Below are 27532 nucleotides of genomic sequence, written 5' to 3'. Positions count from 1 at the left end.
GTGCTTGCCCCTCACTTGCTCACCTCTGACTCCTCTGGGTCTGTGTAGTTTCAGGCCCCCTCCTCATCTGCCTGTTCCATCAAAGTTTGATCTCCTAACTTTGCAAGATCCTGTTACGGCCTTGCTGCCTCCTGAAGACCATCTCATCACCCACAGACCACCCTGAGAAAGCCCCCTAGGTTCTGGAATTCCAGTTTTCTTCTTTCATCGCTATCCCTAAGGAATACACCTTCATCTCCACTGCCAGTTCTAACTCTTTCCTGAGCATCTGTCTACCTGCCTCCCATTTCCTCCTGGATAGCAACCCTCTCCTCAGTCTACTTAAGACAAAATTTTAGCATTTCCCAAAACCAGCACTTTAACTACCTACTGAAGTCTCCCAAAGCCCCAGGCTCAAAGCCTTAATAGACTTCTAGAATTCCACCAACACTCTCCTCAGAGCCAATTACTCATGTAGACCTCACTTCACACCTGCAAGTTTCCTCCCGATTGCGTTTCTCAACTATCTGCAGAGTTGAATCTTCTTCAAACCCATGATTAATGGGTAATCTCTACTTGAAATGTTCAACAGTTCCCTTCCTACAGTTCCACAAACTACGTCTAGAGCACAATTTGATTCCGTATCCCTTCTCAGACCTCATCTGTTATTTCCACACACATATACCATAAAACAAACAAAAACCCAGACCACACCAGCACGCTAGCACTCTTTCCTTTCGAAGGCAGCTTGGAGCGGCTCCTCTAATGCTGGTCCCGCTGCTCTGGACACCTACTGAACCCAGCAAAAAGGTTACCTCCTTGACGCGGCCTTTCATGATCTCAGGGGAAGTGGGCTCATCTTTCTGCCCTTCCAGAAGATGTAGTCTATAAAAATGCACAAGGCTCTTCCTCGAAATACAGATAAATAAAAATATTTGTTTGTTTAAAGTATTTTTATTTACTTGAGAGAGAGTGTGTGTATGGGCACACCAGGGCGTTTTGCCGCTGCAAATGAACTCTCAACACACGTGCCACTTTGTGCATTTGGCTTTACATGGGAACTGGGAAATGAAGCACTAGCCAGCAGGCTTTGCAAGCAAGCACCTTTAACTGCTGAGCCGTATCTCCAGCTTCAATAAAATATTTAAAGGAAAAAAAAAAAACCCTGGAAATCAATCAATTCACATGATTTGTTGGATGCCTAAAGTATCTTTAAAAAAAAAAAAGAAAAAGAAGGGGGGGGCTGGAGAGATGGCTTATTGGTTAAGTGCTTGCCTGTGAAGCCTAAGGACCCAGGTTCAGGCTCGATTCCCCAGGACCCACAGTTAGCCAGATGCACAAAGGGGTGCATGCGTCTGGAGTTTGTTTGCAGGGGCTAGAGGCCCTGGCACGCCCATTCTCTCTCTCTCTCTCTCTCTTTCTCTGTCTGTCACTTTCAAATAAATAAATAAAAACAGTGGTGTGGTGGTGCACACCTTTAACTCTAGCCTGCAGGTAGGAGGATGGATGTGAGTTGAGGCCAGCCTAGGGCTACACAATGAGCTACAGTGAGCCCAGTCATGTAAGAACAAAATAAATAAATAAATAAGTAAATAAATAAATAAAACACTGAGCCAACATTTAAAAAGCCAGATATAGGCATTTCTTTTTATTCTATGAACCTTTCTTGAAAAAGACTGATACTTTTAAGAGGCCCCCCTAGACAACCTCATCTAAACTAGGTTAACCCAGTCACTCTGTAATATGGCCCATTTTACTTTCATAGTACCCTACTAAAATTGTTCACTTATTACATTACTACTGTTAGGCAGTATTAAGGACTGAACACTAGGGTTTTATGCATGCTAGACAAATGCTACCTCCCAACTAGATTCTCATCCCTTTTTTTACTTTTTAAAATACTTTATCTTGATTAATTACTTTATTAGAGAGAAAGAATGGGCACACCAGGGCCTCCAGCCACTGCAAACAAACTCCAGATTGCATGTGCCACCATGTGCAACTGGCTTACATGAATTCTGGGAATCGAACCTGGGTCCTTCACAGGCAAGTGTTTTAACCACTAGACCATCTCTCTAGCCCCTCTATTTACTTGTTATTTTGCGGTGATGGTCTAAGTTTCTCAGGCTGGCTTTGAACTCACTTTATAACCTAGGCAGGCCTCAAACTATGGGCAAGTCTCCTGCCTAAACCTCTGGCGTAGCTGGGATTGCAAGTGTGTACCACCACATCCAGCCTGTTCATTTATTTTATGGTTTTCTGGTGGTTTTTTTTTTTTTTTTTTAAGTTTTGTTTTTGGGACTTTATAGATGCTAGGCAAGGTACCTACCATAGAGCCCAGTTCACTTAAACTGTTTTATTTTTTAAAAGAACCTAACCGCCCAAGGGAAGAAACCTCATCAGTGTTGCCAGAAGATAGCCTCAGTTCTGTCCCATCATGGAGGAACTGAGAAGGCACTCAAGCAGCAAGTCCAGCGAGTGAATGGACATGGCACCTCGGGCCCCCAGCTCCAAAGGGCTCTTTCTCAGGGCCCCTGGAAACAGGCAGGAGAACTTCAGGTTGGAAGCTCCCTTTATCCCCATGCTCATAATCTCTCTCCTTCCTCACCTGACTGGCTTGTGGAAGCATGTAGGCTGGCCACCCGATCTAGTCCAATCCTGAAAACTGTGATACAATGCTGTGTCCTGCCCCAGGTGACCTGTGTTCATTCAAGCATTCCACAGGTATCTAGTACACACTGGCATCATGCCAGGTGCTGTTCTAGGTACAGAGGAGGGTGTGAACAAAAGGTAAAGCCCTGTCCTCAGTGCACTGATGTTGGAGGGCACAGACAGGTATCAAGAGGTACTTCTGTCTGTAGATCACTGGCCACTGGTCTGCCCATCTTCCCTACACCTGAGACACCAAAGCCAGCACTTGAAGTCTTGTTAACCAGCTGAAGCAAAGAAACTACATTTCCCCAAAATGGGAACCACTGCTGTAGTTCCCAGGGTGTAAGTTTTATTTAGCAATCTATGGGGATATAAAGTTAATATTAACCACTACATCATTTAGCACATTGCAAACAAAGACAGCTAAGGATCAATTGTGGAATGGGAGTACAAAATAGACACAAATTTGTTTTTTGGGCTCGTGCTGTTAGAAGGTACTTCTTACTGACTGAAACCTTGGCTAAGTTAATGAACAGCCCTAGGCTTCCGTTGCAGGATCTGTGAAGGGGAGATGACCAGTGTAACAGTCACCTCCACCTGATGGAGCTGTGAGGAGGACTGACAATGTATAAAGAGTGCTTAACACCATGCCTGACACATGAGTGCTCAAAACATGCTGCCGCCCTGTCCTGTTCCCAGAACTAACCCCCTCCCACCTGGTTCTATGTAGCACCAGTTGGTGAAGACTCCGTGGTTAAGGGTCTTGACACACTGTTGGATGACCAAGATGGAAAAGAAGGACAAACCACGCGGAAAATGCTACAAAGCAGGACAGGAGAATGGCAGAAATATTTTACAAATAGCTCCTGCCACTTCTCCTTTCCTCCTCCTCCGGAAGTGAATCTTCTACTACCTGTGTCTTCATCTGCAAAATGGGGATGCAGCCAGCGTATCTGCCTGCAAGGCTGTAGTGGGATTGTAGGTGTCAAAGCACTTTGTAAACAGAAAGGCATAATGCTCCTGAGTCACTACTTAAGACCTAGGCAACACCTCCTGCAAGACGTGGGAAATAACCTGCCTCACAGGACTGCTGTGAGGGAGATGTGAAATAACACAAAGTACTTGTGGCTTGGCACAGCGGAACCGCCCAGCTACCGAGAATCAGTATCATCGCTAGCCGCCTCATCGGACTCCACATTCCCAAAGGTGGAGTGGATTCTATAACCGGCATGACGACCTTGGACAAGTCTGGGGCTCTCTCTAAACCTTGATCCTCGTGGTCAAAAAAAAAAAAAATGAACGAATTGCGTTAGGATTTCCCTGAGCTCCAACCAGTTGTCCCACTCCGCTGTTAAACTGCCCTAAACAAAGGCCACCCGCAATCCCCATCCATAACCTAAAGGGCCACAACTCAAAATTCCTGCCGTTCCACTCCGCTTGCAGTGCGACAGCCGGAGCGCCCCGGTCTCCATCCCGGGAGAGATGCCCGCACGCTCCGCCGCCCCTGCCCGCCGCATCTCAACGCGCTGGTGCAGCTGCTGCCCAAAGTTTGCCCGAGAGCGCCGGGCCACCCGGCTGCCGGTCACTCCCCGGGGAGACCAGGAATGGGGGCGCCGAGCCTAGGGGGTCCGGGTGGGAAAAGATCCCGAAGCCGCTCCAGGCCAGGGAGTGAGTGACAGGTGCTCGGCCGGCCGCGGGAGCCCGGACCGCGGGGCAGCCCACAGCGCGCGTGGGCGCGAGCGGGCGGCGACCGCCCCTTCCTGGGCGCCCGGGATCCCACAGCCTCCGCCCCGGCCCCTGGGGGCTCACCCTCCGCCAGCCGGAAGGCTTGTAGGGGGAGCGCCGGGGAAAGACCACCCGGGGCCCCCACGCCCACCCCGGCTTCTTCCCGCGCAAGCCGGGGCTGCGGGGGGGGGGGTGGGCGCAGGCGCACCCGCGAGCGCGGCCGTAACCCCTTCCTGCCCGCGCCTCCGCCCAAGCGCCGCTCACCGTCGATGTCCCCCAGGGTCAGCTCGTCGCCCAGCTCCGTGAGGGTCTCCATGGTCTCCAGAGCGCCCAGCTCGCCGCTCTCGTCCATCGCCCGGCTCGGCGCGGAGGGGCCCCCCAGGTGAGGTCCTCCCGCTCAGGGAGACGCGGGGGCGGTGCCGCCGCCACCGCCCATGACACCCGACAGCCCCCGCCTGGTACCGCCTCACCGGCCCGTGCCAGCCGCCGCCATGTTTTTCTTTGCGAGGCGCTGCTCTGCGCGCGGCCCGGCTCGGCTCGGCGCGGCTGGGGCTCGGCGCGGCGCGGAAGGGGCGGCGCCGGGATTCCCCGCCCCGTCGCCGCGGCCCCGCCCCTCGCCCCCCCCCCCCGCGGGCAGCGCGCCCCTCTTGTTTGTTGTCAATGGGACCAGGCTCGGCTCAGCCAATCGGCGCGCGGAGCGGCGCGTGGGGTGATGGCGCGTCATCGATCAGCAGCTCAGATTTGCATAGCGAGGCCACGCCCCCCACAGCCTGGGAGCTTCTGCGGAGAGCAGCCGCGGGGTCCTCCGCCCAGCCTCCTTGCTCTCGGTTAAAGGAGCCGCGCTCCCTTTTCGGTTGGATCGGCTCCAGGAACAACTAAATCAGCTGGCCTGGGATTGAAGGGTTAAATGCGCTGCCGGCCCGACGCCCACCCCTTCGCAGGCTACTGAGCACATTACATCATCTTCCCAGCATGCTCGCCCTGGAGAGAATGAAAAGTTAGTACCCCCAACACTCGGGGTAGTCGAGAGCAGTTAAGGCACGCTCCTCCCGACACTCTTGAAAAGGCCGAAACCCGCACTTGACCAGAGCGAGCCCGGTATTGCCCAAGTGCTGTCAACATCTTACAACCTCTGCACCTTTCATCGACGGCGCCGCGCGGTTACGCCACTGGTCCTCAAACCTGGGCACCTCGAAACCTGCCAAAACCTCGGTCTCCCGAGGTGGGGCCGGGGCAAGTTTTGGAAAAGTTCCGCGGGAAGTTTGATGAGCATCCCACCCACCGACTCCCACTCCGTCAAGCACCTCAATGCTCCTACCTTGCAGTTGATCACATTAAAGGTGCAAACTCCTGAGGAATTAAAGAATTTGTGTTCAAAGAATATTGAGATAAATATATTATATTCGAAGACAGTCACCACAAAGTTCTCTGGGAAAACAGAAGTCCAGTTATTTATTACATTTCACAGGGTGAAATCTCATGAGATCATTAAAAATTACAGACATAAGTGTATGTTAATTGACAAGAAAGGCTTTCAGAACAGGGAAAAAGCAAGCTCACTGCAAGTCTCAGGAAGCTGTTGCTTAGGGGTCAAAACTTAAAAGCATGAGCCATATGGAGAAAAACTTGTGGATTCATTAATTTACTCTATGACCTTGGGCTACTTCGGTAGACTGTTTGAAACCTCAGGGTTGGTTTGTTATTTGAAACAGGGCCTCACCGTAGCCCAGATTGACCTACAACTCACTCTGTAACCCAGGCGGCCAAACACTCAAGGCAATGTGTCCACTGTTAACTCCCAAGTGCTAGGATTAAAGGTATGCACACCACCATCCCCGGCCTCAGTTGTTTTTAATCCTTTTCAGTTCATTTGATGTATGTGGCAAACAAACTGTTCCTATACTTGAAGACCTTCAGTTTAGTATGTGTATGGAGGTGGGGGAGGGTAGAAAACACTAAACACGCAGAGTGTGATGGCCCATGCCGCCTTTTTCGCAGCACTCCAGAGGCAGAGGTAGGTAGGAGGATCGCCGTGAGTTCGAGGCCACCCTGAGACCACATAGTTAATTCCAGGTCAGCCTGAGCTAGAAAAAAAGAAAAAAAACAAAAAACAAACAAAAACACTAAACATAACAAATAACCGATGGTACAAGTGACCAATGAAGAAAAGTGGTTGGTGCAGGCTGGGGAGTGGATAAAGCCCACGCTGAGTAACATGGAGTTGACATCCCCAGGTCCCCGAGGTCACGCATGTGCACAAGGTGGCAGACACAACTGGAGTTCCATTGCAGTGGCAAGCATCCTGATGTGCCAATTCTCTCATGCTCTCTCATAAAATAACAAAAATAGCAAACTTGAACCCACTGTCCTGCTCTGGACCTAACACTGAGTTGGTCAGTGCCAGTCAACTGTGGTTTAATGGCTCTGCCAGGATTCCTTGTGCTGTCACTAATCTGCTAGGTTGCAGCAACCACCTCGGGTCCCACATACTTGAACCCCTCTTCCAGTCTGACACCTGGCTCTGGCTGGGAGGGGAACCACCTTTGACGGGCTGCTCCTTGGGACCTGGCTTGTTCATCGAAAGGAGAAACTGGACTAGGACCAGAACGTCAATCAAGGGATCTACCATGGACTGGGCAGCCGCTACATGTCCGCTCTCCTTTCAGGGGAGAGCTCTTGCTCAGGCACCTGTCTCCTCCCTCAGCATGAAGGATTCAGTACAACTTCCTCCAGGAACTTTCTGGCCGTATTAACCAAGAGACAGATCAACAGAGGGTGGCATTAAGGAGTTTGGTTTGGGATGAACTGAAGTATAAACACGAGGGTGTCAGATGGTGGTAGGGTAGTGGCCAACGGTGAAGTCCTAGAGGGTGTGTCTTCCCAGGAAGAAATGAGCAGAGGGGAGGCCAGGCCAAAGCCCTCTGTATTAAAAGAACCAGGTGAGGAAAGGAACCAGAAAGGACAGAGCCCAACTGAGAAGCTCCCAACAAGCCAGAAGGATCACCCCAAGAAAACAGAAGCAGCTCTTTGGGGAGAACAGAGAAAAATGGGGACTGGGAGCAGGAAGAAGGGCTGTTGGGCGAGACATGCTGGAGACATGCATCTTCAGTAGTCGTGTCTGAGTACTGCTACCGGCAGCATCGCTAAGCACCTCGCATCACTCAGGACAAACTTCTCACGTGACAGTGACTGCACCCATGCCACTGTCGAAAGGAGCACCCAGATTCTGGACGGGTGCCACAGGCTGGACTGGAAGCTCAGGGGGCTGAAGCAATGTCCACTGACCACATTATCAATATCCTTATGGCAACAGTCACTGAACTGGACACGAGGAGACCACCCAACACGGTCTCTGAAACCTAGGCCACAGCCACCAGTAAGCAGCATGACTTCAGGCTGGCTGGGTGCATCCAGTTGGTCAAGCTACAGTCACACAAGTGAATCCCAGCAGCAGGGACAAACTGGACAAACATGTCCTCCTTCGTGCCTTTACACCTCAGGGTGGCGGTCTCTTATCTGCACAAGACTCATAAGGTGGGGTTCCCAGAATAAGCAACCACAACAGTTAAGGTAAAAAATAGAGGAGCCAGCAGTCAGGTTATGTCTGCTTCTTTGAAGGTGGTAGATAGAAAACTGTGGGTCCTTTTGAGGTGGAGAGAACAGACTCTATGAAGATGGAGAGAATGAGGGTGTAGAAAGAACCCAGGAAGAAGGTGCCAGATGAGCCAAATATAAAGAAAGGTAAGTGTGGACCCTTCTCTTAGGCCCTGTCTGTATACAGTGGGTGCAAATCTGGGCATGAACAAAGACCCATTAGAGAAGGGTACCTATTACAGAGGTCACCAAATTCCAGGCACCTTCTGTCTACAGGGCCCTGTATTTTTTTGCAAGGAAAGAAAGAGAGGAAGGGAAGGAGGGAGGGAGGGAGGGAGACAGAAACAGAGGGGAGGAGAAGAAAGAAAGAATATGGGTGTGTCAGGGCCTCTAGCCACTACAAACTCCAGGGCTAGAAAGACGGCTTAGTGGCTAGGGCGCTTGCCTGCAAAACCTAGGGACCCAGGTTCAATTCCCAAGACCCGTTTAAGCTAGATATACAAGGTGACACATGCATCTGCTTTTTGTTTACAGTGGCTAAAGGCCATTCTCTATCTGCTTCTCTGTCAAATAAATACATAAAAATATTTTAAAAATAGAAAAACCAAACTCCAAATGTATGTGCCACCTTGTGCATGTGGCTTATGTGGGTATCAAACCTGGATCCTTGGGCTTTGTAGGCAAGTGCCATAACCGCTGAGCTATCTCTCCAGCCCAGGGCCTTTCTTTTCTACAGGCATTTACTCTCCTGAACACTAAGTTGGAGGACCAAAGGATCTGGGAGAGCAGAGTCTGGTTCTGATGGGTGAGGCCCAATCTTCCCACCACACTGAGCTGCCTCCCTGCACTTTGCAGTCTGCTAGCTCTGCCTCACATATCCTGCTAATGGTCTGCGTGGTGGCGCACTTACAATCCCAGCACTGGTACAAGGAACAGAATGCAAGGCCATCCTGAGCTCCAGGAGACTCTGTCTCAAAACCTCCAATGTCATGAGGCATTCTTTAGCCTCCCCACCACCTCCACCTCTAAGAGCACTAGATCCAGTCACGCAGGTGTGGTTCTTCAGCTGAGGGAGGGAGCACTTTTCCCAAAGCCAGCAACCACAACTGCTCTCAAGCATGAAGGAAGGGGACAGGGAAGAGCCTGGCACTGGCTCTGGCCCGCTGCCCCAGCTGTGGGCATCAGGATAGGTTCAACAGTTGGATAGACCCCACCCCTTTTGTAGTCTGTTAGGTTACAAACTCTAGTGTTGTCACATCATGTAATCCTCACAGGAGCTGGCCAGGACCACACAGCGGGACAGGGGTAGGGCTGGGTATGGAGCTCAGGTCTTCGGGGTCAGCTGACCCTAAATTCCTGCCCAGCAATGGAGACTAGGAAGCTTTTCCAGCCTTCCTCTCAACTGCTTCATCCATTTTTCTGATCGACTGACAGGATACAGGATGTTCTGGGGAGTTCCATGAAGCCTCCCTAAGGCCTGGCTTCCCTTGCTCAGGTCAGGAGGAAAACAAGAACAAGCCTAAAGGAAGCAGGCTAGTTTGACAGGACTCAAACATGCTATTCATTTGCCAATGAAAACACAGTACAGGGAAGGGAGAGTGGCCAGAGTCAGTCAGCAAGGCTGATGGGCTAACACCCAGGTATTGCTTGGGAACTGTCCATAATGGGCGGGGGGTATGTGTGTAAGTGACTGGGGGTTGGTGTGGAGACCTTGGCTTGGCAAGGTCAAGGGCAGAGCTAGAATTCTGCACAGCCTCTCCCTCCTTTGCTTGGGAGAAGCAGGACCAAAAGGCAGCCATGCATGTTGGTTTCCACAGAAATGAGGCCGCCCACTCAGGGCCTAACTCTCTGTGTAGCTCCCGGCGCTGTGGCCCAGAGCCGACTTGGGTCCTGTGATCAGGAACTCACTGTCTGAGCATCCCATTACAAAGCACAGCTTCCTGCAACCTGTCCGTACAATCCCTATCCACAGGTGGAAAGGCTTCTAGCAGTTGCTAGAGGACAAGTGGATTGTTCTGTGCACCCACTCAATGACTATCTCCAAGTATCTGAGGAGAGAAGTCATGTTACTCTACAGACTTCTTGAAATGACCCCCCTCGCAGGACACCTCTGAGTTCCTTCTCCACACTGACTCCTTGTCGAGGGCAGTGCTGCAGGGACCAGCAGGCTCCTGACGACACAGAAACACCCTCCAAGATGGTCTCTAAGGGTCCCTGGTCCCCTCTGCAGCCTCAGTGAGGCCCATGGGCTTGGTGGCTTTTACTGGTGCTCTACAGAGGGTGGGACCTATGATAAGGAACGCAGTGGGACCAGCTGCAAGCACGGCACCTTCATCTGTCTCTGCTGCTTCCCTACGAAGGGCAGCAACCTACTGACCATGAGCCCTCACCTTCCAGGAAGGCCCCAGCCAGGAGCCCCCACACCTCCACAGGATCCTGTCCATGGCAGTGTACTCTCAAGACCCACTGGTGTACCCAAAAGCCCCTAAGGCTCAGATCCAGCTCCTGAGGACCTGGTACACACAAGCCCCATCTAGACGTGCTCTGGAAGTGTCGTGGCTGCTGCCACTACACAGTAGCCATGGGTGCCTTCCTCCTCCTGACTGGCTTCCTGCTGGTCCCTGAAGCTCTGAGCTGCTCCGGGGTTATAATTCAGACCGGGATCTCGAGATTCTTGGGCCTTTTCGGATCTCTTTCCGCTTCTCCTCTTTCTTCCGACGTTTTTCTTCTTCCCTCAAGGCCTTCAGGAAAGGGTCGGTGCTAGGAATGAACTGAGATGAGAATAGTGGCTTGGTTTAGTCTGGGGCTACAGAGAATTTCATCTGAGCTAAGCCCAAGGGTATGGGGACAGGAAGGTCACTTGGACACAGCGCTGTCCTCAGTGAGCCCCAAGGAAATAGATGGGCTCAGGAAAGTTGCTGACTGGATTTCGAGAAAGAAGGTGGTCACCAAGCAAACGGGGAGATGGGTGTTCCAGGCAGGGGACAGATGCCAAGGTGTAAAATGAGAAGGTTTGTTCCAGGGAGAGGGGACAGAATGGCTCTGGGAATACCTGCCTGCCACGCCCTTCAAGAAGAGGTAAGCCGACCAGACAACAGGTGCTGCAGCAGGGCAGGGGGCACAGAGCAGAGCTGGGCAGAACACACTGGCCAATCCCAAGCCAGAAGGGAAGAGAAGGGAACACAGGGCAAGCAGAGGTGGGCAGAGGACAAGGAGTTTGATTGGGGGACCTTCAACGTCAGTCGCAGGCCCTTGGCTCTTCTCCATCTATTCTCTCCAGAAATCTTCACCAAAGCTGTTTCCCTCTATGGCCAATCAACCTTAAACCCACCTTCCTGTATCTACATGACTGGCATGCCCACTAGAATGTACAAAGGTTCTATTACCCCCAAGGCCTCGTCTTCCAGTTCTTACATTTCCCAAGCCTACTCTCTTCCAGGTCTTTGAGTGTGCTATGACCAGAATGCTCTTTCCGGCCCCACCCTGCCTATCTGCTTTGCCACGTTAGCACCAGCTCTACTGCCAGTGCCCTGGGCCCTCCTCCAGGGCTGCCTCCTCAGTAGCACCTCTCTTCAACTCTGTGCTCATCTCTTAGCACTTCTCCCTTGTGATCACCCACTCTGTGCCCACTACCCCACCAGACAGCATGTTCCCCAAGGACAAAGGATGGTGCTGAAGGTTGCTTACCACCATGCCCTGAACACAGCTTCTGCCGGATTCTCTACAGCATGACTAAGTGAGCTTGTTAATATAAAATGCAAATGTCTCCAAAACTCAAGCTGTGAAATGTCCCTTTTATGTGTTCTTAGGACAAAATTGACAAGTATGGGCTGGAGAGATGGCTTAGCAGTTATGGAGAGATGGCTTAGCAGTTAAGGCACTTGCTTGCAAAGCCTAAGGTCCCAGGTTTGACACCTCAGAACCCATGTAAGTCAGATGCACAAGGTGGCGCATGCGTCTGGAGTTTGCTTGCAGTAGCTAAGGCCCTGGCATGCCAATATTCTCTACCTGCCCTCCCTCTCATAAAGAAATTTTTTAAAAATGACAAATGTATGATCAAGGTAGCAATTAAAAAAGAAACTAAGAGCTCCACCTTGTGGCATGATCTACCCACCAGGTAGGTCACCCATGTCTCTGGAAGATGGGGCAGATTAAAAAAGTGGCCCCAGGCTGGAGAGATGGCTCAGCGGTTAAGCACTTGCCTGTGAAGCCTAAGGACCCCGGTTTGAGGCTCGGTTCCCCAGGTCCCACGTTAGCCAGATGCACAAGGGGGCGCACGCGTCTGGAGTTCGTTTGCAGAAACTGGAAGCCCTGGCGCGCCCATTCTTTCTCCCTCTATCTTTCTCTGTCGCTCTCAAATAAATAAATAAATAAATTTTTTTAAAAAAAGTGGCCCCGAACCAGGAATAGATGGTAAGACCCTATTGCTGAACACTCCACATACTTGGGCTGCAAGGCCACTGAGAACTTCTGCTGGAACTGAGCTGATAACCTCCTCCATGTAGACCAGCTGACAGAAAGCTGGAAGAAGCCATTCTACATGCAGTTCAATGGGAGAAAGATATACCGCCAGGGAAGATACCCAACAGTGGACACTGCAAGCCTTATAATTGGCCAGCCAGACAAAATGAGCCAACAGGTGCAGTAGTGGCACGTCTGTCATGGTGGAAACCAACTGCCCTCCAATTGGACTGGAGGCCTGCTCCAAGGGAGGAAATACATCCCTGATACTGAAAACTTAAAACAGGGGTAGTCATGAGCCCTAGGGGTGTAACATCTGATGATGTCTGGATAAGTGTATATTCTATGCTTATCAAACTGCCCAGTAAGCACTTCTCTTAATATTCATACCACTCTTACTTTGGGTAGAGAATCTTCTCTTTTCAGATGGCAGTGACCTTGGGACAACTCAGAAGGTATCATGGTGCTGGAAAGAAGTAACTAGAGTACCAAGTAACATCTCGATCACACCTTCCAAGGCTCAGGGTCTAATGTGGAAGAGGTGGTGGAAAGAATGTAAAAGCCAAAGGAAGGATTGTACTCCTTACAACGCGCTCCATCCAAACAAAAAATTGGCCTCAATATCCATGACCTCAGAGTGCCTGACACGACCTACTCAAGACCATCATAAGAGGAGGGAAGCATCATGGCATCCAAATCAAGGAGAGACTTACTGAGATGGGGAGTGGATGTGATGGAGAATGGAATTTCAAAGGGGAGGAGGGGGGAGGGAGGGCATTACCATGGGATATTTTTTATAATCATGGAAAATGTTTAATAAAATTAAGGAAAATAAATAAATAAATGTTAAAAAAAAAAAGTGGCCCTGAGACCAAAGATGTTCATGAGATGGCTTAGTGGCTAAGGCGCTTGCCTGTGAAGCCTAAGATTCCTCAAGTCCTAATGCAATGGGAGGACCAACCAGTGATAATGCGATAGAGGTCTCCACCCCTCCTCCCAGTCACCTACCACACTCTACTACTCTTCCTGATCTGATCTGGTTAAGGAGAAGATCCCAAAGCCTCTGACCGGCTAAGGAAGGGCAGGTGAAGTGCTCCCGGATCCAGATGGCTGAGCTCAACATGCCTGTCCCTTTCCGCACCCCCTTCCCTGCCTAGCTAGGCAATGCCTACTTATGCTTCAAGTCTAGCTTAGATGCCTCCTCCAGGAAGTCAGTCCTGGCCACCCCACTGATGCCAGCTCTCATCATAGCTCCTTCAGTGAGGCTGCAACAACTTAGCTCGCTCCAGAGTGCATCCCTCGCTGTCGGGACAGTCCTGTCAACATGAAAACACATGTCCCTACTCCGCTTTGCCTAAAATTTAGATCCTCAGCCTGCCCTAGCTGTTCAGTCTGCTCCCTCGAAAGCAAAGCTCAGAGAAGAATTGCCACATCGATTTACATGCCTCTCATTCTCTCAAAACCCAATCTTTTGCCCCACCATTCCACCAAAACAGTTTCTATCGAGGCTATCCATGTGGGTCATAAATCAAGCAACTGATTCCCTGTCACTCTCTTTGAACTCCCAGGGTGTCTGACAAGCCAATCACTCTCTCCTTCCTATGCTTTCTCAAGTGCTTCTGGGAAACCATTCTTCACACTAACTGCTCCTTCTGAAAATTTCCTACCAGTTCCTCCTAACTATCCCAGCTCGTCGTGGCAGCCACATCCCAGACCCCCATCATCCTGGCCCCCTTATCCCATTCATGGCTTTTCAGTGTCTTGCACACAGGCACGACACTCATGTTTGAAGTTCCGGTTCCTACCTCCTTCCTGAAGACAAAGTCACACACCCAGCCTCCTCGACGTCTTCACTCAGTTGCTCACCTACAGAAACAAACTCTAACTCCCTCCTACCACCGGACAAAATGCAGCTCCATTTTGCTACTGATCAGCAAAAATCCTCCTTCATCCTTAATGCTTTTTCTCCTCTCTCTCTCTCTCTCACCACATCTATTTCTTCACCAAATCCTACAGGCTCTGCTGCAAATGAGAGCCTGAACATTCCTCGCCAGCGTCCATTCCTGAATGGACAAGGCACTCCTCACGCCTTTCCCTGCTAACATCTGGCCCCTACTACTCTACACACAGCAGCCACATTTGCCTTTTTGGTTTAAAAACAACAAAAGAGCTTATTTTTTTAAATTTTTTTTGTTTATTTATTTGAGAGCAACAGACACAGAGAGAAAGAGACAGGTAGAGAGAGAGGGAGAATGGGCGTGCCAGGGCTTCCAGCCACTACAAAGGAACTCCAGACGCATGCGCCCCCTTGTGCATCTGGCTAACTTGGGTCCTGGGGAACCGAGCCTCAAACCGGGGTCCTTAGGCTTCACAGGCAAGCACTTAGCCACTTAGCCACTAAGCCATCTATCCAGCCCAGCTTTTTTATTTTTAAGACAGGGTCTCACAAGTAGCCCAAGACTGGTCACCTTGAACTGAAGATCCTTCTAAAGTTTCTCTCTCACACACACTTATCATCACCACCACATGTGAATCCTATGTATCTTCTAGTGTGAACAAACACAGCAGTGCTTTTTGGGAAGTCCTGACAGAGGTATCTACAGGTGGCAGCCTCCATTCAGCACCAGTGACAACGAAGGAATGCCACACACTGATCTGAACTACAGCTGTTATTTTTGCTTAAGGTGACACTCCTAACAGCCAAAAATGTTCTATCCTTACGGAAGGCTGTCAGTGTCCCAGCCATGTGGCCTGCCACTCAGAAGACCGCATACTAGCCAGGTGTGGTGGCACATGTGTGTAATCCTAGCTACTTGGGAGGCTGAGGTAGAAAGAAGGATTATATATTCAAGGCCAGCATAGGCAACTCAGCAAGATCATATCTCAAAATAAAGTACAAATGAATTTTTATTTTAAATATTTTATTTATTTGCAAGCAGAGGGAGACAGACAAAGAGAGCAAAGAGAAACAGAGAATAGGTACACCTGGACCTCCAGCCACTGCAATGAGCTCTAGACACATGCACCACCTTGTTCATCTGGCTTTATGTGGGTACTGGGGAATCAAACTTGGGTCACAGGCAAGGCCTTAACCGCTGAGCCATCTCTCCATCTCACAAATATATATACTTTTGAATTTACTTATTAGAGTCAGAGAGAGGGAGAGAGAATGAGAATGGGTGCACCAGGGCTTCCAGCCACTGCAACTGAACTCGAGACACATGCGCCCCCTTATGCATCTGGCTAACGTGGGTCCTAGGGAATTGAATTGGGGTCCTTTGGCTTTGTAGGCAAACACCTTAACCACTAAGCCATCCCTCTAGCCCACAAATAAATTTTTAAAAAAATATTATACCACTGCTACTGCACATAAATACATCGCCATAGTTGGCATGGCATTACACCCCCACCAGTACCACAGACAGGCACAAAGCAGAAGGCTCTATTTCTGGTTCAAGTATGGGAGTCTCCAGTTGGAATGGATCATTCCGATTATGGCCATTTAGCTGAGCATACTCCTTGCCGGGTCTCCTTCCAGAAGTCAACATGGGCAGAGACAGGAAATATAATGTGCCCCAGTCTCATTATATTGCCAAGGTTAGTCTCAAACTCCAGGGCTCAGATGATCTGCATCAGCCTTCCAAGTAGCTGGGATTACTAAGCACATAACCACACTGGCAGCCTCTATGAACTTGCAGAAACCCCCTTGTCCCATTCACACCTGGCTCTCCCAGAAGGTCTAAGTGAAGAAGGGGGCATCTGACAAAAAGTGAAATTACAGAGCCGGGCGTGGTGGTGCACGCCTTTAATCCCAGCACTTGGGAGGCAGAGGAAGGAGGACCGCTGTGAGCTTGAGGCCACCGTGAGAGTGCATAGTGAATTCCAGGTCAGCCTGAACTACAGTGAGACCCTACCTTGAAAAAAACAAAACAAACAAACAACAAAGTGAAATTACAAGTGCCAGGTTAGGGCCCATGGATAATGCAGCAACATTTCCAGCACCTGGGGAAGGATGCCCTTAGATGCTGAAAGGTGCAGGGCACAACAAGCTGTGCTCTCTTCGTCCTTTACTTCCCACACTACCACCAGGTAAGATAATCCTGGGTCTGCTTGAGGTGAGTGGCTGATGCGGCCAGCATCTGACCATCTACTGCGTATGCCACTCCCATCCATGTGACAGAACTCACAAAGACAGTCAACAGTGAACTACTCTGCTGTACCTCACAGCATCAAAGACAGCTTCTGAGCCAGGTGTGGTGGTGCACATAAGTCCCAGCACTCAGGAGGTAGGAGGATCGCTGTGAGTTTGAGGCCACCCTGAGACTACATAGTGAATTCCAGGTCAGCCTGGGCTAGAGTGAGACCCTACCTCAAAAAAGGGAGGGGGGGCTGGGAGATGGCTTAGCACTTAAGGCACTTGCCTACAAAGCCAAAGACATAGGTTCAATTCCCCAGGACCCACGTAAGCCAGATGTACAAGGTGCCACATGCATCTAGAGTTTGTTTGCAGTGGCTGGAGGCCTTAGCACACCCATCCTCTCCATCTCTCTGCTTCTCTCTCTCCTCACTCTCTCAAATAAATATTTTTTTTAAAAAGATAGCTTCTGAAAACCCTGTACACACACATAGGCAGGCACAACCTTGGTTTATATCACACAGTACAACTGAGGCTAAAACTTGGCAGTGAAACACTGCCACCTGGGCTCAGCCAAACAATGTACTAGTTGGTGACTAAAAGTGAAAGGTGACAGAGAATGGGCCACAAATCTCTCTCCAATGGGAGGATGATAGTTGATTTGGATCCACTTATTGCCCCCTACAATTATTAATAATTACATCCACTGAGATTGGCAGATATAAACCTAAACTCTCATGTGGGTGTAATGGGTAATCCGGGCTGGAGAGATGGCTTAGTGGTTAAGCACTTGCCTGTGAAGCCTAAGGACCCCAGTTCCAGGCTCAATTCCCCAGGACCCATGTTAGCCAGATACACAAAGGGCAGCACGTGTATGGAGTTCGTTTGCAGTGGCTGGCGTATGTCACTCCCATCCATGTGACAGGAGAACTCACAAAGACAGTCAACAGTGAACTACTCTGCTGTACATAGTGAATTCCAGGTCAGCCTGAACTACAGTGAGACCCTACCTTACATCTTTTTGTTTTTTGAGGCTGTTGTAGCCTAGGCTGGCTCAATCTCACTATGTAGACAAAAGTGGCCTAAACAGCCCTCTTGCCATACCTCCAGAGAGTTTGGATTACAGGAGGCATACCACCCCTATATTCTGGCTACTCTTTGAGACCTGGGCCATTTTTCAGGATTGTCTTTACAGAGAGTAATCACAAATGATTGACGACACACTCTCCCCACAAAGCATAGATTGGCTTCATTCAATCTAAAAATGGTAAATTTCTCCAGCTCAATGGTCCGCAGGTATAATGCAAGCCTTCTGCAAGTCAAAACCACTTGGCTGATCCACAACAGACTTGAAGTAGAAGAGGAATCAAGATGACAAGGCTACCACTTCTGCTATAATGAAGACTGACACCTACGACCTGAATCTATGACACAGCAGCAAACTACTTGGTGAGCTGTAGACTGGTAAAAACCCTAGCCGCACCCCTCCACACACACACCTGGACTGCACACTCCCTTCACCAGGAACCAGCCTGTGACCCTGTGACTGGAAGGTCTGGTCACTTCCACAGCCCTCCCTCTCATCCTTTCTTCCCTCTATGGTAAGTGTCCTGCCTTGAAAACTGCAGCTTCCAGCCCTCGGAGCCCACTTTAGAACTCTAGAACACAAGTGAGTGCAGGCTGAGTGTGGTGTCACACGCCTTTAATCACAGCACTCAGGAGGCAGAAGTAGGAGGGTTGCCATGAGTTCAAGGCCACCCTGAGACTACAGACTACATGTACCACATGGTGGCCCATGTCTTTAATTCCAGCACTCAGGAGGAGGCAGAGGTAGGAGGATCACTGTGAGATCCAGGCCACCCTAAGACTATATAGGAGAATGCCCTGACCTCACCTGGCTGACCTGACATTCATAACATGGGGTGAGTATTGTGCAAAAGAGGGATATGTTCACAGCTTTGGGACTCCCTCGCCCAGAGCACAAGCAATGGTCCACAGGCTGTGAACTGGGAGCCTGACAGTAACAGAGCAGTAATGTGCCCAAAGCCTCCAGTGAGTGTGGGTTTCTGGACACAGACTGAGTGAAACGTCTGGATCTAAGACCCAAGTCTTCCCCTCCTACCCAGGCCCTGTGGACCTAGCCTCCCATACCCGTCACAGACAAAGCAGACAGTCACTGGCCCCAAGCAGCTCACCTTGGCTGGGTCTATTTTAAATGGGTTCTGGAAGTCAGAATCTTTCTTGCTGATCGCCAGCTCCTGGGCCATCTGCACATGAGGAAAAGCTAGTGACCCTCTGCTTTCCGCCCTCTGCTTACCACGGAGCCACTCCCATGCCAGGACTCGGGCCCCAGATCCTGGGCAGATGTGGGTCAGGTGACAACTCCCAGCAACCCCCCAGGTCAGCACAGAATTCCTTAAAATGAGGCCTCCATGGCCCAGGGTGTCCTGAGGCTCACTACAGAACACAGCCAGGCACTGATGATCAGGCCCAACTTCAGGCAGATGCAGGGCTCCCGACCCACAGATGGACGGAGGGCTGCCATGTTCTCCTCATCCCTGCTTACCAGTTTAAGGATGGGCGAGTGAGGCCCCTGGTCAAAGACGCCCGTTTGGTTGCAGAAGCTGATGCCCCAGCGGATGAGGAGGTTCCAGTTGGAATTATGGTCAAAGTAGTAGTGCACAATCTTTGGGAAACGCAGCACCACATCGCCGAAGAAGGCTGTGTTCTCCACCACATGGGAAAAAGCTGGCAAGGGGATCTCAGTGAGTGGTCATGGCAAGCTGTTCTTACCTTACCAAAGATGGAGGCAGCACTACGCCCACCCGTCACAGGGGATGCAGCACATCCATTAGGCCTATGTCCTCCAGTCAACTGACTCCTCATAACTGCCTTTACAGGGAGACGTAGCTGCTGTTCCATTTCACAGATGGAAAAAGAAGCTAATGAGTGTCAGTCTGGGCTGCAAAAGCAGGTCTGTGTGTGTGTCCAAAGGCAGATCTATGCATGCATCCCAAAACAGGTCTGTGCATGTGTCTAAAGTCATACAGTGCTGCTCAGACTGCTAAGCCGGGCATGGAGGTGCAAGCCCGCAATCCCAGCACTTGGGAGAAGGAGGTGGGAGATGAAGAGTTCAAGGTCATTCTTGTGTACTTAGTGAGTAGGCTAGCCTGGGATACATAAGATCCTCTTTCAAAAAAAGAAAAGGGCCGGGCATGGTGGCACCCGCCTTTAATCACAGCACTTGAGAGGCAGAGGTAGGTGGATCGCCGTGAGTTTGTGAGGCCACCCTGAGACTACATAGTGAATTCTGGGTCAGCCTGGGTTAGGGTGAGACCCCCTCGAAAAACTGAAAGAAAAGAAAAGAAAAGAAAAGAAAAGAAAAGAAAAGAAAAGAAAAGAAAAGAAAAGAAAAGAAAAGGAAAGGAAAGAAAAGAAAAGAGACTGGAGGAATGGCTTAGCAATTAAGGCATTTGCTTGCAAAGCCAAAGGACCCAGGTTCGATTCCCTAGGACCCACATAAGCCAGCTGCATGTGGTAGTGCATGCCGCCTGTAGTTCATTTGCAGTGGCTAGAGGCCCTAATGTGCCCATTCTCATTCTTTCTCTCTCTCCCCCTTTCTCTGTCAAATAATTTTTTTTTTTTTTTTTTTAAGAAAAGAAAATAGAGCTGGGCATGGTGGTGCACACCTTTAATCCCAGCACTCAGGAGGCAGAGGTGGGAGGATCGTTGGGGCTTCAAGGCCACCCTAAGACTACAGAGTGAATTCCAAGTCAGCCTAGGCTAGAGTGAGATCCCACTTCAAAAAAAAACAAAATAAAGGGCTGAAGTGATGGCTTAGTGGTTAAGCGCTTGCCTGTGAAGCCTAAGAACCCCGGTTCAAGGCTCGATGCCCCAGGACCCACATTAGTCAGATGCACAAGGGGGCACACGCATCTGAGTTCATTTATAGTGGCTGGAGACTCTGGCGCACCCATTCTCTTCCTCTCTCCCTCTTGATCTGCCTCTTTCTCTGCCTGTCACTTTCAAATAAATAAATTTAAATAAATAAACAAAAAAAGAAAAAAGAAAGAAGCTTATTATTTGTAAAAGCAGGGGTGGGGGGGAAGAAGGGAGAAAATTGATGCACCAGGGCTACTTGCCACTACAAACAAACTCCAGTTGCATGCAACCCTTTGTGCATGGGTACTAGGTAATTAAGCCTAGGCAATCAGACTTTGCAAGCAAGTGCCTTCAACCACTGAGCCAGCTCTCCAGCTCCTAATTTTCTTTTCTTTCTTTTCTTTTTGAAGTAGGATCTAGTTTCACTATAGCCCCAGGCTGACCTGGAATTTACTAAGTAGTCTCAGGCTGGCCTTGAACTCATGGCAATCCTACTACTTCAGCATCCTGAGTACTGGGATTAAAGATGTACACCACCCTTTTCTTTTTTTTAAGTGCTTAAGTTTCTGCTTCTCCCCACCCCCTCCTTTTTTTCTTGTATTTTTTACCAACAGGGTCTCTGTTTAGCTAAAGACTGACCTGGAACTTACTATGTGGCCCAGATAGGCTTAGGACTCATTATCCTCCTACCTCAGCCTCCCAAGTGCTGGTATTATAAGATGTGGGTCACCAATCCTGGCTCTTAAGTTCTTATTCTGACATTGTTCTAGACTTATATATGATACAACCCAAAATTCTTTCACCTGCTCCCTATCTGATGTCATAATCTCATGTAACCATTGTACAACAATCTAAACTAGAAAATAACAGCAATACGTTCACTAACCTGCAGACCTTATTGAAATTTGGCCAGTTTTCCTATTAATGCCCTTCCTCTGATCAACAGGTCAATTTAGACTGGGGTTGGTTAGTGCGGTCACCACAATGGCACATGCTCCGGACCAAGGTGAGCCTGAGGAGTAACTGCATCCCCATCCCTGAAGCAGAGAGGGTCCAAGCAGCCTGTCTAGCACGGCTGGTCATTACAAGTGTGGGAAGCAAAAGCCAGGTTGGCACATAGGCCAGAGAACCCTGGACTTCGAAATAACCTTGATGCTCAGAAAACCACTCAGACTCAGCTTGGGTCAGAAGGACGGGCCAGGACAAATCATCTCTTCCAGCTAGAAAAAGAGGGAAACTCCGAGGCCGGCAGAACGACTTCTGTAAAATGCCCATCACTCCATGTGTGAGAGCTGCTCCTCCGCCGCCAGGGATCTGAGAGGCCTTGTTGCTAAAATGTGACCAGTTAATTGGCAGAGTCAGGGTGGATTAGCACCGCCGAAGAGAAATTCTTGGAAGAGGGGTTAGACGGACATGAAACATTTTCCTCTTGTATGGTTCACTCACCTTGTCTGAAGAAAAGTTCAGGGGAGTTGGTTGGAGCTTTCAGGACAGTAGGCAAGAGGGCTGGTAATTACATCCTGGCCCAGTGGCTCTGCAGGGCTCTCTCCTTTATTTTTTTATTTTTATTTTTTGGTTTTTCAAGGTAGGGTCTTACTCTAGTCCAGGCTGACCTGGAATTCACAATGTAGTCTCAGGGTGGCCTCGAACTCACAGCAATCTTCCTACTTCTGCCTCCTGAGTGCTGGTGATTATGCTCCACCACAACTGGCGACCCTTTCATTTATTTTTTTAAAGATTATTTATTTTAATTTTATTTGCAAGGAGAGAGAAAATGGGCATGCCAGGGCCTCCATCCCTGCTGCAAATAAACTCCAGATGCATGTGCCACTTAGTGCATCTGGCCACTTAGTGCATGGGTACTGGGGAACTGAACCTGGGTCCTTTGGCTTTACAGGCAACCACCTTAACTGCGGAGGGCTTTCTTCTTCTTTCAGGAACAGCACCTCTCACTGACTCACCCTGTCCTGACCTCTGGAGTGGCGGTGGGCAGAAGCTCCTCCCTTGGCGCCCCTGTCCCAAGCATAGGACAGCACAAAGGAATATGTGGCAAGGACACAGAAACTGATTGAGTCCCAGAAATATGTAGTGAGCTACAGACTAAGGCCTTGCCCACCCCCAGGGATTATTCAGAGAGCACTCCCAGGAGAAAAAGGCAACAAGAACAGGAGGAAGGAGCAGCTGGAAAGTACCAGGAGGGTGGGGAGTGGAGGGGAGACCATACCCTCCTTCAGCTTCTCGTCCTGGGGGAAGGGGCCATCTGGGAGCACGTTGGCAGCAATGAGCACTGTCCGGGAGTCCTCCAGCACCTGAGGGAACCCCTCCTGGGTTGAGTGGCTTGTGGAGGGCTTCACAACCTGGACCCAGCCCCATTTACCCAAACCCTGTGCAGAGGCAGCTCACTCACTGAACACGGTCCTGTTAGGGAACTTCTACTCATCCAGCAGTGCCCAGGTCAAAAAGACCGGGCCCACTGTGCACTGGCACCTGCCCCCAACTCACCTTAAAGAGTCCTTTGAGCATGATGTCAAGGATCCTATACTGCTGGTGGACATCGTTCAGCTGAGCCAGGTTCTTCAGAGCCGACAGCTGCTCCCGCCTCTTCACCTCAAACATCTTCTTGTCTGAGCAGCTTAAGTTAAAGGACTGGCAATGATATTCCTAACAGACAACTGAGTGCTTCTGCAACACCCAGCTCAGAACCCATAGGACCATGTTTCTCAAACCCCGCTTGTATCATCAGAGCGCTGGTCACAGAGTGCAAGGACCGTTGGCTTGGAAGCTGCCTCCCCCTAGTCGTGAGGATGCATAAAAACCAGAGACTGGTCCTGGTTCATCTTTGTGCTCCCCAGGCCTGGCCCAGAGGACATGGCTGAGTATACCAAGTAATGATAAGCTAGAAACCCAAAGTGCCTGCATTTTTGCCCAAGGTCCTGTCAATAAGCTGTCCCTTGAGCAAGAGTCCCCTGCATGGCACCAAGAATCTTTTTTAAAAAATTATTTATTTATCCACATTGAGAGAGAGAGGGGCAGGTAGAGGGAGAATGGGTGCACCAGGGCATCCAGCCACTGCAAACAAACTCCAGACACATGCACCCCCTTGCACATCTGGCTTAAGTGGGCAATGGGGAAATCAAACCTGGGTTCTTTGGTTTTGCAAGCAAATGCCTTAACCAGTAAGCCATCCCTCCAGCCCAACACCAAGAACTCTGTACTGCTGATGGACATTATTCACCTGTGCCAACACAAATGCAGTCCTTACTAAGCCTGTGCAGACCTGAGAGATGTGCCTTCTCCATTTCACACATGGGGAAGCAGGCTCAGAAATGAATTGCCTTGTTCAAGGTCTAGCCAGACTGCCTTACCTTTTCTTCCCTGTTCCTACCAGCTAGGTCTACTCATCCCTGGAACATCCCAAGGAATGGTAGATATAGAGACACCTCATTTACTGGCTCCTCAAAGACAGTTCATTAATCCCAACTCAAGCCCCAAAAGATACAAATCTCGGGCTGCAGAAATGGCTTGGTGGTTAAGGTGCTTGCGCACAAAGCCAAAGGACCCAGGTTCGATTCCCTAGTACCCACGCCAGATGCACAAGGTGCTGCAAGTGTGTAGAGTTCATCTGTAGTGGCTAGAGGCTCTGGCATGCCCATTCTCTCCCTCTCTCTCTCCCTCTCTCTCTCTCTCTCCCTCTCCCTCTCCCCCCCCCTCTCTCTCTCTCTCTCTCTCTCTCCCCTCCCTCCCTCCCTTCCAAATAAGTAAATTAATTAAATATTTTTAAAAGGATGCAAATCTTGAGGCTTGGATCCAGGGATGTCCTTAGGGTATCTGTGACCTCTGTTCCAGACAGTAACAGGACAAAGGAGGAGGCCAGGAACTGGAGGAAGTCCATATCTGAGACCCTAGAAGCTAGGGGAGCAACCCAGAGAAAGGGAGTGAGACTCAGGTTGTCACTGCATGAGCAGACTGCAGGGAACAGCAATCCCCCTGGCTAGCACAACCCCCAAACACCAAGAACCCAGCTTTGGAAGACCCTGAAGATACAGCCAGGGCCTGTGGCGAGCCAGCACACACTGAAGATCACAGAACGGTAGGAGAAAGTGCCTATAGCACTGGGGTGGGGATGCAGGTCTAGAACACTAGGTTGGAGGCCTTACTGTAGCTGCCTGTGTTACTAGCACAATTACTCAGCTTGTCTGAGGCTCAGCTTGCCTTGCCTGTAAAACAGGCCTTTGCAGGTCGCCTTCCTTGCTGTGTCTGGAGAAGGGGCCGTACAACAGCATTCCTGTCAGTGCCCTATCCTAGTCTTTCAGGAGGTATCAGGTTCAGGAGGCCTTGGCAGTGAGAAGGCACATAAAAGTTGTGGGGATCCCTCCTTTTGGGACTTCTCTCATCAGGAAGAAGGGACACCAGGTGGAGAGGGAGGCTCAATAGCTTGCTACTTGTTCACTTGGGAACATGGGCGCCAATGTAACACCTGTTCTTACTACATAGGCAACACACCACTATCACTGACTGGGCACATACTACGTTCCAGGCAGTTCTAGAGCGGGGAATACAATACACAGGGTACAGAAAAATCCCCAAGCTTGCAGTACTCACATCCCCAGTGGGGATAAGACAGCCAACAAGTGTACAAGCACAAAAGGATGGAAAAAACTGACCACTGCGACATTAAAAAAGTGGGCCAGGTGTGGTCGGCAATCTATCCAGTCAGGAGGCCAAGGCAGGAGGAGTGCTTCAAGTTTGAGGCCAACCTGGGATGCACAAGTGAGATCCTATCTCAAAAAAAACAGATAGTAGTGGCTCACACCTATACTCCCAGCACTCAGGAGGCTGAAGTAAGAGGAATCACTGTGAGTTCAAGGCCAACCTGGGCTACAGAGTGATTTCCAGGTCAGCCTGGGCTACAGTGAGACCCTATACCCTATCCTAATCTTCTCCAATATATACGTATGTACACACACACACACACACACACACACAGAGAGAGAGAGAGAGAGAGAGAAAGAGAGAGAGAGAGAGCGCGCGCGCAACAGCGAGCGAGCAAGTAGAGGAGGCCTCATACTCAAATGATAGCTACCCAACTTTACCACTGTGAATACTAAGGCACAAAAAAGTTTGGTGACTGTCCAAAGTCACACAGCTATTCCTTGGCTAATTAAAAGTCTCTCAAAAAGATTCTCAGTCCAATGCTGACTCTTGCCTTCCTTCTTTCTAAATAGGCACAGGCGACCTCAGATGAGTTGGCTACTGGTGCGCTCGGACTCCCACCCCAGGAGAGAGATGCCCCAGAAGTTGTCAGAACCGCGGCCTCCGAGCTGCTGGCACAACTGACGCCTGGAGAAGGAAGGACTCCAAGTTCAACACCCAGGATCCTCCACCTTCCACCGTCACGTTTCGGAGCGAAGGGTACAAGACCAGGCTACAGCAGAAACTTGGGAGAGGAGGAGGGGTACAGGGAGGGTCTCCGACAGCCCACGACCCTTGAAGTAGGGCGAAAGTGGGGAAGAAAAGTCAAAAAAACCGTGTCCTCCGGGAGGGCGGGCGGGCGGCTCGCACCCATCCCGCAGGGGAGTGTGGCAGCGGGTCCTCCGCCGTCGGGCTCGGTGGCCGTCCCCACAGCTGCCGGGCGCCCGAGGAGGGAGCGAGCCCCTCCCGGGGAGAAGCGGCGTCCCGATTCCGAAACCCCCTCCGCAACTCCCGGTCCCCGCGCTCCCCTCCCGAGGAGCTAAACGACCGGCGGGGCCGCCACCACTTACCGGAGCTGGCGGCGCCGGAAGGGGTGTGTGAGGACAGCCCGCAGGCGCGACCGCTCGCTCCAGCCAAGGTGCGGGACTCCGGAGCAACCGCCGGCCGCGCGTGCAATCCGCGGGGCGACGTCCCGCCCACCGCGACACTCCCGGCCAATGAGAGCGGGCCGCGACCGCCGCGCTCCGTGACCTCACTTCCTGCCCCGCCCCCGCCGCTCGGTCCTGCCCGGCCGAACTGCGGCACTGCTCCGCCCGGGAGCCGCCAGCCCAAACCTGGTGCGGCCCCAGCCACCTCCGAGCGGGCGCCCCGGGGCGGGGCTGTGCTTGAAGGCTGGTTGGAGGAAGTGAAGCAGCAGGTGCAGAGACACCAGGCCTAACCTCAGCAAACCCGGCCCTGACACTTGTCTGCTGGGCAGCCGGCCACGTGTGCTCCCCGAAAGGTTTCAGCTATGAACGTCTATTTTTTTTTTTTTCCCCTTTCTTAAAGGGAGCCTTCAAAGATAGTTCAGCGGTTAAGGCGCTTGTCTGCATCAGCCAAAGGAAGACCCAGGTTCGATTCCCTGGAACCCACATGAGCCAGATGCACAAAGTGACACATACATATGGAGTTCGTTTGCAGTGGTCAAAGGACCTGGCGTGCCCATTCCCGCTCTCAAATAAATAAGTAAAAATTAAAAAGTAAAGGGGATATTATTGAGAAAACAATGAGGAAGTCCAGAGGATTTCAGCCGGTATCCCAAGAACAGATAGAAAGGGTAGAAAGATTATGCTTTTTTGGTTTTAGTTTTAGTTTTTCGAGGTAGGGTCTCATTTTAGCCCAGGGTGACCTAGAATTTACTATGTAGTCTCAGGGTGGCTTTGAACTCACAGCAGCCTTCCTACTTCAGCCTCCCCAGTGCTGGGATTAAAGGCATGCACCATCACACCTGGCTTTTCAATATTTTTTTTTGAGATTATGCTATCAAAAATTTTTAAATATTTATTTGAGAGAAAGAGGAAATGACAGATGGAAAATGGGCACATGTGCCTCTGGCTTATGTGGGTACTGGAGAATCAAACCTGGGTACTTAGGCTTTGCAGACAAGTGCCTTAATCGCTAAATCATCTCTCCAGCCTGAGATTATGCTTTCTTTTTGTTTTTGTTTTTGTTTTTTTTAGGTAGGGTCTTGCCGTAGCCCAGGCTGACCTAGAATTCACAACGTAATCTCAAACTGGCCTCAAATTCATGGTGATCCTCCTACCTCTGCCTTCCAAGTGCTGGAATTAAAGGTGTGCGCCTCCACCCCTAACTCCAAGATTATGCTTTTTGAGTTTGAAGAGCTGCATGCAGCTACCCATGACGATGTATTTT

General features: G+C 50.3%; 2 protein-coding genes across 4 annotated transcripts in view; both read right to left on the bottom strand.

The window, feature by feature from the left end:
• Positions 1-4816, bottom strand: part of Srebf2 (sterol regulatory element binding transcription factor 2) — a 79080-nt gene extending 74264 nt beyond the window's left edge. The window contains exon 1 of one of the 2 annotated variants that reach the window (XM_045151880.1): positions 4621-4816. In XM_045151880.1, coding sequence (XP_045007815.1) covers positions 4621-4708 — 88 coding nt within the window. In that variant the 5' untranslated portion in view covers positions 4709-4816. Of the gene's footprint in view, positions 1-4440; positions 4527-4620 lie in introns of those variants that run through there. The other variant, XM_045151881.1, reaches the window with a different exon arrangement.
• Positions 4817-9484: 4668 nt separating this feature from the next.
• Positions 9485-26273, bottom strand: Ccdc134 (coiled-coil domain containing 134). Of its 2 annotated transcripts, XM_004650351.2 has the most exons (7): positions 26191-26273; positions 24218-24337; positions 22931-23052; positions 22653-22737; positions 19113-19294; positions 18742-18813; positions 9485-10721 (listed from the first exon to the last, which is right to left on the bottom strand). In XM_004650351.2, the coding sequence occupies exons 2-7, from the start codon at positions 24318-24320 to the stop codon at positions 10596-10598; spliced, it is 690 nt and encodes a 229-aa protein (XP_004650408.1). In that variant the 5' UTR covers positions 24321-24337; positions 26191-26273; the 3' UTR covers positions 9485-10595. The 2 variants fall into 2 exon arrangements, with proteins under 2 accessions (XP_004650408.1, XP_045007894.1); XM_045151959.1 differs by lacking the exons at positions 24218-24337; positions 26191-26273 and adding an exon at positions 23928-23946.
• Between the last annotated feature and the right edge of the window lie 1259 nt (positions 26274-27532).

Source organism: Jaculus jaculus, chromosome 6 (assembly GCF_020740685.1).
Source record: "Jaculus jaculus isolate mJacJac1 chromosome 6, mJacJac1.mat.Y.cur, whole genome shotgun sequence".
Classification (NCBI taxonomy): Eukaryota; Metazoa; Chordata; class Mammalia; order Rodentia; family Dipodidae; genus Jaculus; species Jaculus jaculus.
The sequence above is the reverse complement of the archived record's forward strand: the minus strand, read 5'-3'. Positions and strand labels throughout refer to the sequence as shown.